The 15,222-nt window shown below is 48.0% G+C and overlaps 3 protein-coding genes and 1 pseudogene across 3 annotated transcripts in view; all 4 read right to left on the minus strand.

The window, feature by feature from the left end:
- The window catches only part of LOC127783851 (uncharacterized), a 22,716-nt gene extending 21,040 nt beyond the window's left edge, over positions 1–1,676 (minus strand). Inside the window, exon 1 of the mRNA XM_052310998.1 lies at positions 301–1,676. Coding sequence (XP_052166958.1) covers positions 301–1,515 — 1,215 coding nt within the window. The 5' untranslated portion in view covers positions 1,516–1,676. The remainder of the gene's footprint in view (positions 1–300) is intronic.
- Positions 1,677–1,808: 132 nt separating this feature from the next.
- Positions 1,809–4,412, minus strand: LOC127783585 (28 kDa ribonucleoprotein, chloroplastic-like). Its single transcript, XM_052310773.1, has 4 exons — positions 3,765–4,412; positions 3,156–3,257; positions 2,354–2,635; positions 1,809–2,179 (listed from the first exon to the last, which is right to left on the minus strand). Exons 1-4 carry the CDS (start codon positions 4,278–4,280, stop codon positions 2,114–2,116), a joined length of 966 nt encoding a protein of 321 aa, XP_052166733.1. The 5' UTR covers positions 4,281–4,412; the 3' UTR covers positions 1,809–2,113.
- A 315-nt stretch (positions 4,413–4,727) lies between these two features.
- Positions 4,728–10,244, minus strand: LOC127783586 (uncharacterized; annotated as a pseudogene).
- A 99-nt stretch (positions 10,245–10,343) lies between these two features.
- LOC127783578 (uncharacterized protein At3g49055) lies at positions 10,344–13,999 on the minus strand. Its single transcript, XM_052310767.1, has 5 exons — positions 12,733–13,999; positions 12,566–12,642; positions 12,009–12,120; positions 11,776–11,892; positions 10,344–10,910 (listed from the first exon to the last, which is right to left on the minus strand). Exons 1-5 carry the CDS (start codon positions 13,864–13,866, stop codon positions 10,563–10,565), a joined length of 1,788 nt encoding a protein of 595 aa, XP_052166727.1. The 5' UTR covers positions 13,867–13,999; the 3' UTR covers positions 10,344–10,562.
- Positions 14,000–15,222: the final 1,223 nt, after the last annotated feature.

Genomic DNA, 15,222 nt, shown 5'->3' on the forward strand with positions numbered 1-15,222 from the left:
ATGGAAAATATACCCAACACTATAACAATATATATCATTAACAAAATATCTTTGATGGGTAATTTAATAATAAAATTAGTTTGATCTTGTAGATGTTGATGCATGTTTTCATAAACTCGATGGGTCAATGTTTAACAAATTTGACTTAGAAAAAAAACTATTTCTTTTCTAAAAATAAATTGAAAACACAGCTCTCTCCTATTCAATCGGATGTACACAGCCATTTGGACAACAACAAAACTAATATGAGTCACATTGTGGAAGGGAGGAAGGAAGTAGTTAGTAGTATAATTAATTTACTTGGGTTGGAGTTGGGGCTACGCTGGAATACTGGGGCAGGAACCACAGTGTTCTCTTGATCATGAAGGTCCATTCGAATGGCAGCACTGCCATTGGCGTCGCCACATCGTCGTGGAAGGAGTACCTGTACACGTGGCACACATCCAGCGGCATTGTCCAAAGGACAAAGTAGGCGCATCCGCCGCTCACCTCGCCGCCGGCGCCGAACCTGGCGGCGTCGACGGCGAAGCTGGTCGGGCACCCCAGGAACAGCGCGTGCTCACCCAGAAGCCTCCCGCCGTCCGCCGCCCTCACCCACAGATGCGCCAGCTCATCGCCGTCGCCGGCCGCCGCCGCCGTCTCCAGCGTGTACAGGGTCACCGACACCGCGGCGGCGTCGATCTGGTAGGCGCTGCTCTGCCATGGAATCTCGACGCAGGCGGACATCAGCTTGCCCCGAAACTCGAAGGTATACGTCGATAGCAGCCGCTTGTGCAGGAAGCCATAATCAGGCGGCCATCTTCTTGTCCTGGATTCCACTACTCGGCCGCCGCCGCCGGCGTCGTTGTCGTCGACGAGCACCTTGACGACGAACGTCTGGTACAGGTCGGCGAACACGACGCCGCCTTGGTGATACGTGGTGCAGCAGCCGTACCCGAAGGCGGAGTAATTCATCCCCTTCGACTCTACCGTCGTCCATGCTGTGTCGCCGGGGCGGAGGATGGCCGCCTCGATCTGGGAGGTGTGCTTGAACCCATCTGAAGTGGCGTACGCCACGATGGTGCCGTCGCCGCAGACGACGCCGTCGATGTAGCTGACGTGGTCGTTGTTGCTGGTGCGAGGGAGGCGAGGGAGCCGGCGGACGGTGGCTCCGGTGAGGGGGTCGACGAGCCTGTCGCCGTCGGCGGTGAGGACCCATACCCCGGCGCCGTCCGTGGACGCCAGCCACATGTCGCGGGTGCTCGGCCTCGGGGAGTGCCAGGCGGGCGTCGCGTCGGAGAAGATGGAGCGGAGGTGCGAGCGGGAGAAGCAGCCGGGCCAGCCACGGGCGACGAGCCACGGCAGCAGCGCGGGGCATTGGGGCTCCGCCGCCGGCAACCGGACCATGTCACGCCATGCCATGCACACCGTGTGGAAGCGGGACAAGTCGACGGCGTCATGGAGTTGGCCGGAGATCTCCCGGAGCAAGTCCGGCGGGAGGTTGGGCCAGCCGCAACTGGACGAGACGGCATCCATGGACGTCGACCAGATTAGATCAGATCAGCGGCTAGTGAGCGATCCAATCAACTGTTCGTCCGCTGGACTGCCATGTATAATGTATGCAAAAACGTAATTAACGAGGACTAACCTACATGCAACGCAAGCCAACATATGATATGATCGTTTCCTCAGATAATAACATAGCCTGATGAAACCTAATACGACACGATTAGAAAAAACAATGCAAAGGTGCAAACAAAACCCAAAAGGATAAGGCGGGTGAACAAGCCTGATCCAATAAGCAGTTTCCGCAAGAGAAACAGCACAAATGCCACACACACCGTGCTCTTCTTTTGCTTAAATAGATAAATGTTAGACAAAACTTTTGGATGCATCGACAAATTGGGGTAGAGGGGCATCATAACAGTAGCCTACGTGCATCAACTCGTGGCCACAACCAACAGTTAACAAGAAAGGAGCAGTAAACAGCAGGCATGAGAAAGGACTTGGGAGGATACAGAACCAAGAATCGCAAGAAAGCTACTATTTGAGGGACTAAACCAGTATCAGACGTGCTATGATGCCTCCGATGCAGCAAGCCCGCTGTTAAACCCCCACAAAGCCTGCCATCCAATTAAAAGCCTCGGCGCGGTGGTCGCTCCTCTGCAACATTCACTCTCAGCGCACGGCCATCCAAACTCTGTTGAATTCAGATTGGAAAAGTGTGTTACTTGGGTAAGCAAAGTTAAAGGACACAAAAGTTATTGATGGTATGAGTCAATTAGCATCAGTTCACAGCCTCCATGTAACACTGATTACCAGTGGTTGCTTAATCCTAGTTGTAAAGATGTCAGTGAATCGAATATACACTTACCTGTCCATCGAGGGCTGCAATAGCGTCGTCCAATTCTTCCTGTGTCGCCATTGTTACAAAACCAAATCCTCGTGAACGCCCAGTTTCTCTGTCGTACACAACTCTGGCATCGACTACTTTGCCATGCTCGCTGAACAGCTGTACCAACCTAGAGTCATCCACTTGCCAAGGGAGATTGCCCACATAAATCCTGAAAGAAGGCCCAAACTGACGGGGAGGTCTTTCCACCCGAGCGCCTCTAGGAGCTGCCTTGTTTACAGTCAGAAGCCTCCCATCAACATCCTATCCACATTAAAAAGGTTTATCATCAAAGCATGGAATTTGTACATTCTTTACAACATACTACCATACTTTTTAAAAAAATAGTAGCAACAGAAGAACAAGTCTTAAGAGGTCTGTCAAAGAAAGTTAAAACATAGAAATCGCAGCTCTTACAACTTTAGAATTGTTATTCCTCATAGTCATATCAGTCAATAAAGATGATATATGCCTAATATGACCCTCCCTTTCTTTTTCACTTTAACATTATAGTGTACCCTTGAATGAGAAACTAAGAGAAACTATCATGTCCATCCATGATCATTCAGAATGAAACGCCAATTAATGCCATAGTTGAAATAAGGAAAACAAATGCAAACTGTTTGAAGCCAGTTACATGCATACTGCAAGTATAGAAATTACTGTGTACACAATGAACATGAGCTGTAACTAACATATATAGGAAATCAGGTAATATTGAGCTTCAACAAAATGAAGAAAATGTTCAGGGGAAATAGGGCAATTTAGATAGAGAGAGACTCACGTAGCGATGGAACATCTCCACAGCCTTCTCAGCCTCCTCAACGGTGCTCATGGTGACAAATCCAAATCCACGACTCCGATCTGTTTCTCTGTTGTAGATGACCTGAACACGCAAAAGTAGAGTTCATTTCTGATCAAAAGAACAAAACCATGCATATCCTAATATTTTGTCTAACTAGTAACTGCCTCTATACGGTTCACATTAATTGTATCACATAATAAATAAATGAATACCCTAAAGACGGGAAGGTAAATATCAAAGGCATCTTTCATAAAACAAGTAGGATCCCCACCGAGCGTCTTATTATAATAAGCCATAGCTGCCCGTCTTGCAAGTGTTAAATGTGAAACACAAAAATAACTGTAATCCGCAGCCTAACAGTAAAACAGGGACAGTTCTTGTAAACACCTAGTATCCTACCAGCCTACCACATAGATGAGCCAGCTAGATTAAAGATTATAACAAGTTTCAACAGAGCAAGTGACCAAGCAGGTAAATAAAAAAAAATGAAAGAAGTGCATTTGCACAGGAGTCCACTGAACTGAACGCTGCTGCAACTTAGTTCTGTGTGGTCATTTTAGTGAGAGCGGAGAATGGAGAGGGTCACACCTCGGAGACCTCGACGATGCCGGCCTGTTCGAAGAGCTGGGCGAGGCGCTCGCTGTCGATGTCGTAGGGTAGGTTCCCGACGTAGACCTTGGCCTCCTCGGGCGGCTCCACGTACTCGCCGACCTCCTCTACGTCCTCAGCCTCCTCCGCGACTTCCGCGGAGGCCTCGACGGCTTCCTCCTCCACCTCCTCATCCGCCTCCGCCTCCTCCTCGGCCTCCGGCGCGTACCCCTCCTCCTCCTGGTCAGACTCCTCCGGCACGTCGGACTCCTCGGCGGCGCCGGGCTCAGCGAAGTCGAGCGCGGCGGCGGAGGAGGACGAAGAGGATTCGAAGGAGTCGGACGCGGCGAGCGGCGCGAGGGGGAGGCGGCGGGTGGAGCGGAGGTGGAGGTGGAGGCGCGGGGTGGACGGGGAGAGGAGGAGGAGGAATGGAGATGAGGGGGAGGGGGAGGGCTTGGGGAGGAAGGCGTCGGTGGCGGCGAGGGAGCGGAGGGACACGGCGATGGAGGAGGCCATGGTGGGGTGGGGTGGGAATGGAATGGAAGAGAATCGAAGGAAGGGGATAAGAGGCGACGGATTTTGGGGGGAGGAGGAGTGGAGACGAGAGGCGAGGCCGACGAGACGACGAGGTTGGTTGGGTTGGGTTCATGATGATATCCTTCTTCTCCTTTCGCTTTCCTTATCCCAAGTCCATGGGCCCAAATCACGGCCCATATAGGAGTACGTGCATAGCCATTGGGCCGTAATAAATCGACAACAGTGAAATTAAGCTTTGTTTAAAAAAGATGTGAATATTAGGGAATGACCTAATATCAAATAATTAGAAGGGGTGAAGTTTCGAACCCATATTATCTAGCCAACTACCTTGTGGAGCTAGCCGGAAGACCCCTGAGCCAATTCAACCATGCCATTGCTCCAAAAAAAAATTCAAAAGAAAAGAAGAATCTCACAAGCTATTGGTAGTGAAGTGATATAATGAAATAAATGATATTTTAATTAAATAATATGCTGCTAAGTCATCATACTAGGCTTGCATTGCCTACACAACCACTTTGTAAAATAAAAAGGTTTACAGTGGCCCGCCCTTCCCCTAGAGGTAATATCTCCCGGCTCTGAAACTAATCCAAGGGCTAGCTTTGCGGTACTGTACATTCATCTGTCATTTCCCCTGCGTGCAACACAATTGTACAAAGTTTCCTCAGTCGAGTTCAATTCCCAGAAGTTGAGTTGAATGAAAATCATCTTAGTTCAGAAAGATACCTGTCCTGAAAATTATTAGGTAGAAATAACAGGTCTTGGAGGAGGGGGAGGAAGAGGCATCCTTGAAGGCGCCTCTGCAGCCAGATCACTGAACACCACAACACAATAGGAAAATGAATCAGAATTCAGAACCAAAAGAACAATCCTAGCAGGTAGCACGAGGTGAAGCCAGCTACTTGCATCTTCAGTTTCTGTGTCAGATATGCTACAAACCTGATCCTCTTGCTGATTATGGCTGCGTACTGGCTTGGTATCTTCTTCAGCGCTTCTAAAGCAAATTGTTCCTCCTTCTCGGTTTCAGGCATTTCTCTTGACATTATTATTTTTGTGAAATCAACAAACTGCAAAGACAAAAAAAGCTTATGAGCAAATCCTCCCATATAAATCAATATCGTGATGCCCAACAAACACCTGGAAATTGTCAAACAGCTGTCGATCCTCCTGACAGTGCATCAGCTGCTCATCCCATGGACCATCGCCGACTCCCACAAGCACGATAGAAAGAGGGAAATGACTGCACAAGTACACATTTTCCTTACACAAATTCAAGTATAGCTATATGTTTTAAAAGAATAGTAAGTTGCACATTATCTTCGGTCAGTACTTTTAGATAAGTTACGTTCAGATAGTTGAGTTTAGAATTCAGAAACATCTAATCTAATTAGTGTTGGCACTGTGTACCTCGCCTGTACAAGAGCCTGGAGAGTCCTTTCTTCCAGGTAGTTCTCATCCCGATTGTTCGCAGAGTTAGCACCACAACATATTGGAACCTGAGGTAGCATGAGCAAAATACATGGATTAAAAAAAAAACTAGTGGAGCAGGTAAGGTGTCAATAAGATTCTGGAAGAACAGCAACTTTTTTTCAGACATTCAGAGAAAAAGGCACACCTGCCCATCAGCTATTATCAGTAGGATGTGATACTGGTAGCCGGAGTCCTGAGTTATTCTCATGGCAGTTTCTATTATTGGTGCTAAAGATGTCGGACCTAAACCACAACTCACCAGTTATCTTTCTGAAGAAGAGAGATGAATTCATCGTTCATCCTTCTCAAGAATGAACTCGTCGGTCACAATATAGATACCTGACAGCCGGACATGTGGCGCAATTTCTCTGTATCCCCTTAGAACTTCAGAAACACCATTGCAATACTGTCGCCTGCCCGAGTAGAAGCTGAAGACATTTCGGTCGTGCGTCGATGCTGAAAAGGCAGAAGCAAACGAGTGAGCAAAAATCTCAGTATCTCACTTCATTTCTCAACAGAGAAATGCAGAGAGAAAGAACTAGAAGACGACGGAGAAGCTTTTGCTTACTGTCCCCAAATCCAAAACATGGGATCCTGTTGTCTTCGTCGAACGTCGATAAGGTCTTGCCGATGATACTAATCGCTTGCTCGTACGGGTTGAGGGAGTCCTCTGAAATGTGATGCAGGCTTCTCCCGTTGAAACAATGTTTCCCTGAAAATTTCCACCCGTTGATTAAACCATGACGAGAGGCAACACTGCAACAATGACAAATCTCGATTCTTGGAAGCTAAAAATACATACCTGTCCACTCGTTGCTTTTGGTGAAATCCACTCCAATGATAATATTGGACGACTCGAGACCGACCTTTTCAAGAGCTTCCTTAACCTGCATGGATTAATCATGCAAAGATAACTCAACAATACACTTCTGACTAACTGGGTGATAAATTGGCAAATCATGCAAAAAGTTCAGTTCAAGAACTACTCATACAGACTGCAACTGACCTGATCCAAGGTATCATATCTCTGCGAATCCCAGGAGTTGTTGATCCTCAGGTTGCCGATCTCATCTCTATTCAGGCGTACAGTCCAAGAATAAATGGTCCAGAACAGCAGCAAGAAAGTAGAAAAGAACATGCCGATTCTCGAAGAAAGAAGAGAAGACTGTGAAGAAAGAGCTCAGCGAGAAGATGCAGGCGTTTCACAGTAGCATGGTGAGCCTATATACAGTAACGAAGGAAGCGAATCAGCTGAAGCTAAGGCGAGCGATTGGTCGTCAGGAAGCTTCAGAGCAACAACTCCGTTGATTTAAAATTTTAGATAAAAGAATATGGCAAGAACGCGCAAGGGTTGTCGCTGTGTACGCGGCTGAAACGAGTAGATGGTGGTTGCCGTGAAAATACTAGGCTCAGGCTGTTTTACAATGCTTGATTGCTTGGTGCAATTTTCATTCTTTCAGTCTTCAGACAAAGTGCAGCTGTTTTGCTAGCACTGACTAATTGAGTAGTACTACTGTAATCTCTTGCTCTCGCACCACGTACTAATTAAGTATAAATACGGTAGTGGCAGGCAAGAAAGGCAGCGAATTCTTGGAGTTCTTCTTAATTGACTCGTGAGTTCATACCTGAAAGAAAAGAAAAGTGGCATGGCTAGTGGAATATGCTTTGGTGTTGTGGCTGGCTGGCTAGTGTAGTGGCATGGGATTTATCTAGCATAGAATTCAGTTAAGAGCAATACTAAAATATGGTATCCATGTAGTAACATATGATTAAAATATCACCGAGTTGCATGATGCCATAAGCGTAGCATTTGCCTTGACGGGGAGAAGAGGAAGAAAAGAAAAAAAGCAATCCGCGTTCAGTGAAAGTGAGACGGCCTGCAGGACGACGACTTGACCTGACGAGCCGGATGCTACAGTCATGTGGCGAGCACTAGACCAGCAGCTCAGAATCTTGTTCTATTTTCCCGCAATTACCTGCCCGGAATGTAATAACTTTCTTAATTTCGTAATCGAATTCGCTAAAGAAAAAGCAATATTCTGATGTGTGAGTATGAGAAAACCGTGTAGTAGTCCCCCAAGATCGATGCCACTCAAATAGTTATGATTTTTTTAAAAAAAAATTGATAAAATATATTAATACGTAATATATCACTCTACAAATTTGCAACTTAAAATTCATAGCAACTTGTGAGTATGACAAAACCGCGTAATATTCTTTTTTCCTGAAGATCGATGCAGATATATTTATATAGAAGAGGATATTTATATAGATGTGTGTGTGTGAATGTAATCATATGAACTTCCAAATAGAAGAGATTGCCAAATGAAGGTTGGTATTCCAGACTCTCCTCTCCTCCTTCACATGAAAATAACCATCAGCATCGATCATCCATTTGCGTTGCCTCGATCAGCTCTTAACAATTTGCAAGTTCACTGAGCGCATGCAGTGCTAGACACATACAGATGATCCCCTTTGGTCCTTGTCTGCAAATTTTACTCGCAAGGGACGCCCATCCAAAATCTGCAAGAAGTTATCATCAATTCATCATTCACGGAGGATTATACATCAATCCCATGTGGATTTACGCAGCGAATTAACTAATTAAGCACATACATCATACTGACCTGTCCATTGAGCATGGTGACAACGTCGGCCGGTTCAGCATCCGCTGCGATCGCCATTGTTGCGAATCCAAAACCTCGTGAAAAACGTCCCCTGCTACCTCTCTCGCACATCACCCTCGCATCCGTAACCACTACGAATCCGTCATGCCCATGCCCATGCTTGCTCTTGATCTTGCTCATCAAGAAGCGTCTCAGCCCATGGCTGTCTACCTTCCTCGGCAGATTGCCAACGTGGATCCTCATTAGTTGCACATTAGGCTCAACAACCTGCAGGCCTCTCTCTTTGATTTCCTGCATCGATCAAGCTAAGCTTGGTTAATTAATTAACTCGCAGATTATATATATAGTATCACTGATCATTATTTCTACTAGATGGATCACTTTTGTGCGCGCGGTTGGGTTACCTAGATCTCGATGGTGGTGGGAGCAAGAGCAATGGCAGGCGGCGGCGGCGACGCGAGCCAGATGCAGCCGTCGCCGCCTTCGCTCCACCACTGGGCTACCGCGCGAGGAAGCAGCTCCACCACCTCCGACGTGGCGTCGCCGAAGCTGTACCTCAACACGCGGCACCGCTCACGCCCCGCCGCCGTCGCCCACGCCCACCTGTGGACGAAGTAGGCGCACCCGCCGCCGCGGCCCACGCCCAGCTGCGCGGCGTCTATGGCGAGGCTGACCGGGCGTCCCAGGAACAGCGCGCGGTCGTCCATGCTCCGGCCGTCCTTCCTCACCCACACCCAGCTGCCGCCGCCCTCCGCCTCCAGCGCGTACACCGACACCGACAACGCGCTCGCCAGCGGCCTGCCGGCGACACGGCAGCCCCGGACGTCGCTGCAGTAGCCGCTGTCGGCGAGGACGAACGCCCAGAGCAGCTCGCCGCGATATTCGAGGAGGTGGCTGGATTGGATCTCCTTGCCTGGCTCTTCTGGCCACCACCGACTCCACTTGCCTTCGCCGGCGGTGGTGGCTGCTCCGGTCGTCACGACGCACCAATAATCCTTACCATTGTGCAGTAGCATCTTGCCGCCGTCGGTATATAGGACACGGCAGACATCCCTCAAGAGGTAGGGGAAGTTGACAATGAGATGCCTATCCATGAGCATCCACGCCTCGTCGCCGGGACGCAGGATTGCGGCGTGGAAGTGGCACCTGTACGCGTGATCGTATTGATCCCAATAGGTTTCACCAAGGGCGTACACAAAGACGGTGCCGTCGCCGGAGACGGAGAAGAAGAAGTGATCGGCCCACGTCTTCATCTCATCTGGGCAGGAGGGCAGAGGGGTGGTGGCGGCGGCTCCTCCGGTCATGATCAGAGGGTAGTAGAGGCTGCAGGGCTCGCCGTCGTAGCCGATCGCCAGCTGGCTCTTGGTTGGAATTCGGATCGGGGCGGCGGCGGGGTGGCGGCTGGACTTGGAGAAGACGCAGCGGGCGGTGCGGTGGCCGGTGGCGTCGCCGGGGGAGAGGAGCCACGGCAGGAAGGTGGGGGGATGGGGCGGGAGCGTGCGGCGCCATGACTTGCAGACGGCGTGGAAGCGGGCGAAGTCGGCGGTGGCGTGGAGGCGGCGCGAGATGTTGGCGAGGAGATCGAACGGGAGGTCCGCCCATGGGGGCACCACCACCACCACGTGCTCTTCTTCTTCACTTGGCTTCGTCAAACCGGCCGATGCGCAGCGGCGCGCGCGCCGTGCGCTGGTCCGTTTCTTTGGTTCGTCGGGCATCGTCGCCGATCGTCGAGTAGCTAGGTTCGATGTGGAGTAGGACAAGTACTCCGTATTTGTTAGGGCGAATGGACTTGGCCCGTGGGCCTTCTCCGAATTTATTTGGTAGGCCCATTACATTTGGTTTGTTTTAAACAAGATATATACTAGATAAATTTACAGTTTAATTTTGGCAAAGACGGTAAGTCTTGTACCAGTTTTACAACCCAACCAGTTGTTAGAAATTACTCCACTTTTGTTAAAAGATGAACTTATTGACAGCTTAACTATAATCCCAACTGCATGATTTTACAATTGCACCGCCGCATCTAACACCCTCGTGAGTTTTTGCACAAGCATTAACAATTTTCCCGAACATCTACACAAATTAAAAAAAATGAAATCTCCTTCTCACGTTTTTTTTTCCTTTCAAAATGTCGTGTATTTCTTCAATCTGTATAGATATGGCACAACTATATCAGAGGTTCAGATAGCTCCATCTCGTTGGAGGTTTGATCTGCCTCTGTCGGTGGCAATCGCACATAGTTCAGCCCCAACCATTGCCATGGCCAGCACATATACCTATGCCCGTTGCGATTGCTCGAGTCCCTTCTGTTGTCTGATTCTTCGAGCTGCCTATTGATCTCTTCCAGTCTCTCTCGCAGCCTGGTTGATCTCATATCCGCTAGTTTCAATGATTTCTCTGCGGCATCACGTGCCGCCATTGCTGCAGCCGCTGTCTCTTCCTTGAACTTCAGTTTGTTCTCTAGCTCCAGCATTGCCTGTTTAGCTTCGTCTAATTCCTTGTTTAGGGAAGATAGCTGTGCAACAAAGCATAGTTAGAACAAGGACAACTTATCAGCTATCGGTTCTTCTACAAGACAGATCTCAAAAGCCTGTAGTATGAAGAGCAAAAAGGATTCAATGACTCTATCAAGGGCTCCTTAAGATTCTGTACCCTTCAAAGTTCATACAGCCACTGCATAGCTAATGGGGAACAGCTACATCTAATGCCAACGCCACCACAGATACCTAGCAAATTTCATCCTTAGGCATCTTTAATTTGTTTTCTTAGACTCAACAATGGAAATAACCAACCTGAACAAACTAAAACCCATTTGGTTTTTAGTATAATCAAGCAATAAGACCACACCTTAACCAAAAATTGGGATAATGAAATCCAGGTGTCATTAATTTCCATGGCCTAACAAAAAACAGGTGTAGAAGCTTTTCATTGATGACAAATTGACAACTGAATGGAGCAGCGCAGCCATAATAATTCTATCATGGATTATTAATCAGAGTATTGATCAGGTTTCACAAACATTGTAACGTCTTGGAAAAGGACACAGCCCCTGCTTAATTCCAAACTCATGTCAGGGTATTAATGATGTTTTCACTAAATGTACAACAGACACATCATTTAGACTCCAATCTCTTCCTTTAGACACATCATTTAAACAGCTGCAATACGACTTGCAGATTATCTCCTTTTCTATATACTGTGACTACATGCTGTCAGCACACCTAAAAGAAGCTGCAACACAGCATATGACAGTCTCATGTTGGCAGACAAAACAAGTTTACCATGCTACGATTAATATGCACTGAGTTATCTCTTTCATAGTGCAACTTATGAAAACATGCAAGATTATGATCGTATGAAGCATGTTTGTAACAAAGTACCTGAGTTTCAAACTCTTGCTCAATTGCTTTACCAGCTTCAGCTTCTTCCTCTGCTGCCATCTTCCATCTTTTGATCTCCTCTTCAGCAGCTGTTACATCCATCATCAGACCCTCAACCTTAAGAGTGTACATAACACGTTTAGTCGTTGACATACAAGCATCAGTGTAAAATAACTCGGAAAAGAAAGGTGTGATAACTATTAAACCTAAAAAAATCAGTAGTAGAAAATTACACTTTCATTTGCCACCCTTTCCTTCTCTTCAAGATGCTTTATTTGCTTCCGTAGCTGGGCAATCTCTTTTTCTTGCCCTTCCAGTCTTGTCCGAAGTAGACCAGACTCCGCCCTTGAAACAAGCAAAGCACACAATTAGGATAAGTTTAAAAAATAATTATATAGAATCAGTGCATGGGCTGGAACAAAATCAGGATATTTTGAAGAAGAAAAATGCACTAGGTGATAAGTGATAGCATTTAGCACATTGCAGCTCAGTTGTCCATATCGAGATGTCAAGAGTGTTGCATTTCCCAATGTTTCGTTGTAAATCGTAGATATTATTGTTTCTTACACAGAACTTCAAAAGACAAATGCTTCAGACCACATGTCTAATTGACAGCAAGTGTGTCTTGGTCTTTTAAAATTCTTTGTTGCCATGTAGTTCAACAGGCAGCGAAAGTGACAACACAATAAAGGAAACACACAGTTCTAGTGAGTTTCCTGCTACCCTTCAAACTAAACTTATGGTACACTGGGAGTAAACAGAACAAAAATTCGTCAGTGGAGATAGCTACCTTAGTGCTTCAACAAGATGTTGCAGCTCAACAATCTTAACTTGGGACTCCTTCATGCTATTCTCCAATTCCCCTGCCTGCAGCATTGAGTGCATGATAGATAATTTAGTTGTACCGTATTAAGTGGTCCATGAACCTGCAACATTATAGCATTACAAAGATCTTACTAGGGTATAGACTTCATCCTTCTCCATGCTCCCTGGCCTGTGCTCCCTGCGCTTTTTGAGCCCAACCTCAATTCCGGCCTCCCTTAGTCCATCCTCGGCAACCTTGAGCACCTCGCTGGTGTTTGATTGCAGCGCGCTGCGGAGCAACACCCCAATGTGCTCTTTCTCCCGCAATAGCTCATCCACCCTCGCTTCCAAATCCCTCACTTTGCTTTCCTTTTTATCAACCCATGCCCCAACCTTGTGCAGGGCAGTGGTAGCGAGATCGTACGCCATCTTGGTCCCTTCCAGGGACACCTTGAGGCTCTCCTCCACGTCGGTCTCCTTCCAGACGAACACCGAGTCAGAGAGCGCGCTCGCGGCATCCGCGTCCACTAGCTTGACCACCTCACGTATCTCGTCGTACACCTTGGAGGCGCAGGCGATCTGGTCGGCGAGCATGGGCCTCTGCGCGTCCAGCTTGGTCTCCAGGAAGGCGAGGTTGTTCCGGAGGTCCGAGATCTCGGCGTCCTTGTCGGAGAGGGACTTGGAGAGGGAGTCGCAGTGGGCGGACCTGGACGCGAGGGACGCCTCGAGCTCGGAGACCTCGATGGCGATCTGGTAGTTGCGGTGCTCCATCTGCTCGCGCGCCCTGTCGCGGTCGCGGTTGGCGGCGTCGATCTGGGAGAGGAGGTCATCGACGATGTCGTTGGCGCGCTTGAGGACGCCGTAGGCGATGGCGGGGAGGCCGGAGGAGTACTTTTGGGAGGTGGGGAGCGGCGCGGGCGAGGCGGCGGCGGAGGGGGAGGCCTTGGCGGAGATCCTCTCGAAGCCGGAGGTGAGCATGGAGGAGGCGGTGGAGGCCTCGGTCTTGAGGTCGTCGTGCTTGCGTAGGACGTTCTGCGCTAAGGCCTTGACGCGTTCGGAGCGCTTCTCGGCCTCGGCGAGGGATTCCTCGGCCTTGCGGCGGAGGCGGCGCTCCTCCTCCAGCTCGGCGGCCAGGTCGTGCAGGCGCTGCGCCTGCGCATGGGGTTGGGGTTGGGGTTGTGAAGGAGATGGGGATTTTTGGGAGGAGGAGGTGGAGGGAGGGGGCGGGGGCGGGAGAGGGTCCTCCTCGTCGACGTCGGAGAGGACGGCGTCGCCGTCGTCGGCCATGGGGGGAATCGAAGAGGGAAGCTTAGCTGGGTTTGGGTTTCGTCGGCCTCGCCGTCGCCGATTGGGAGTTTGGACCGATGCGATTCGGTTGCGACGGCGACGCGGCGGAACACAAGCCTTCGAGGAGTGGGTTACTTCATCACTTGTTGGGTAGTATAACGTGGCTCGGGTGGGATAATAACATAACAACTCCTGTTTGTCTGCCGATTCGATGAAATTTATCGAATTCGCTCAAATCTTTAACAACGCCTAAAGTTTCCATTTAAAATCCTCTGTGTTATCTGTCTATCATGTACTACATACATCAATACCACGTGTCTGTATTACAAAAGATAATAGGGTTACGGCTTGTTTGGTAACTCGAGAGAAGGGGGTTGGGAGTTTACATGAGGGAATTGATGGTGAAATTAAAATGGGAATTTGATTTTTAGTTTAGTCAGAGTTTAGGTCATTAATAAAAACGGACGGCTGAGATTTGTTTACACAAATTAAAGGAGGAATTCCCTCCCAATTACCTCCTCCTACTCAGGTATTGAAAAGGAGGGAGTTCCTTCCTCAATTCCTCATCCCTATCCTACCAAAATTCCTATGTCTCCCAACTAAACAAAACAGTTAATAGCCTCATCCTTCTAAACTCCCAAGTCCTAATCTCTCCTAAAAACTCCCTCCAACCAAATAGGCCGTTAGAGTTTGGGCTCATACGATTGCGACGGCGACACGGCTCAACAAAGGCCACCCTCGAGTCTTCAACGGTGGGTTACTTCACTTGGGTATAACGCGGGTCGGGTGGGTTAACAACTCACTATCTGCTCTATCTCCAATTAAAAATGTTGTTCAAAGCCTTTAATGGCCAATTCACTAAAACTTATCCTTTTGCGTCTACGATTCAAATGGGTTCAATTTACGCACCATCGATATGTCGTGTACTCACATGAATACTGTATGTTTCTATTGACAAAGAGAATATATTTGAGTAGAGAAACAACTAATCTAGTTGTATATTTATTCATTATGTTGATACTTTTTTTTTCAATTGTACGGTAACTAAGTTATATTTTTTTTTCTTATCTAGCTTCACAAACTACATGACAAAAATAACAGTGTATCCAATTATACTCTTGATATAAGATGGCTTGATACTACTCGGACTTGATGTGTCTAATACATATATTGTATATAGAACATGGTCGCACAAAGCATCTGAATCCCTACCCACAAAACAACGTAACATGGCAAACTATATCTTACGTGAAATCTCCATCAACTTGGATAGTTTCAATTTCTATCGGTTATGATATCACTGGTCATTTAGCCATTTCCACCCATTGAGGACTTTAAAGGGCTGTCCTATAGTAG

Source organism: Oryza glaberrima, chromosome 9, assembly GCF_000147395.1.
Source record: "Oryza glaberrima chromosome 9, OglaRS2, whole genome shotgun sequence".
NCBI lineage: Eukaryota > Viridiplantae > Streptophyta > Magnoliopsida > Poales > Poaceae > Oryza > Oryza glaberrima.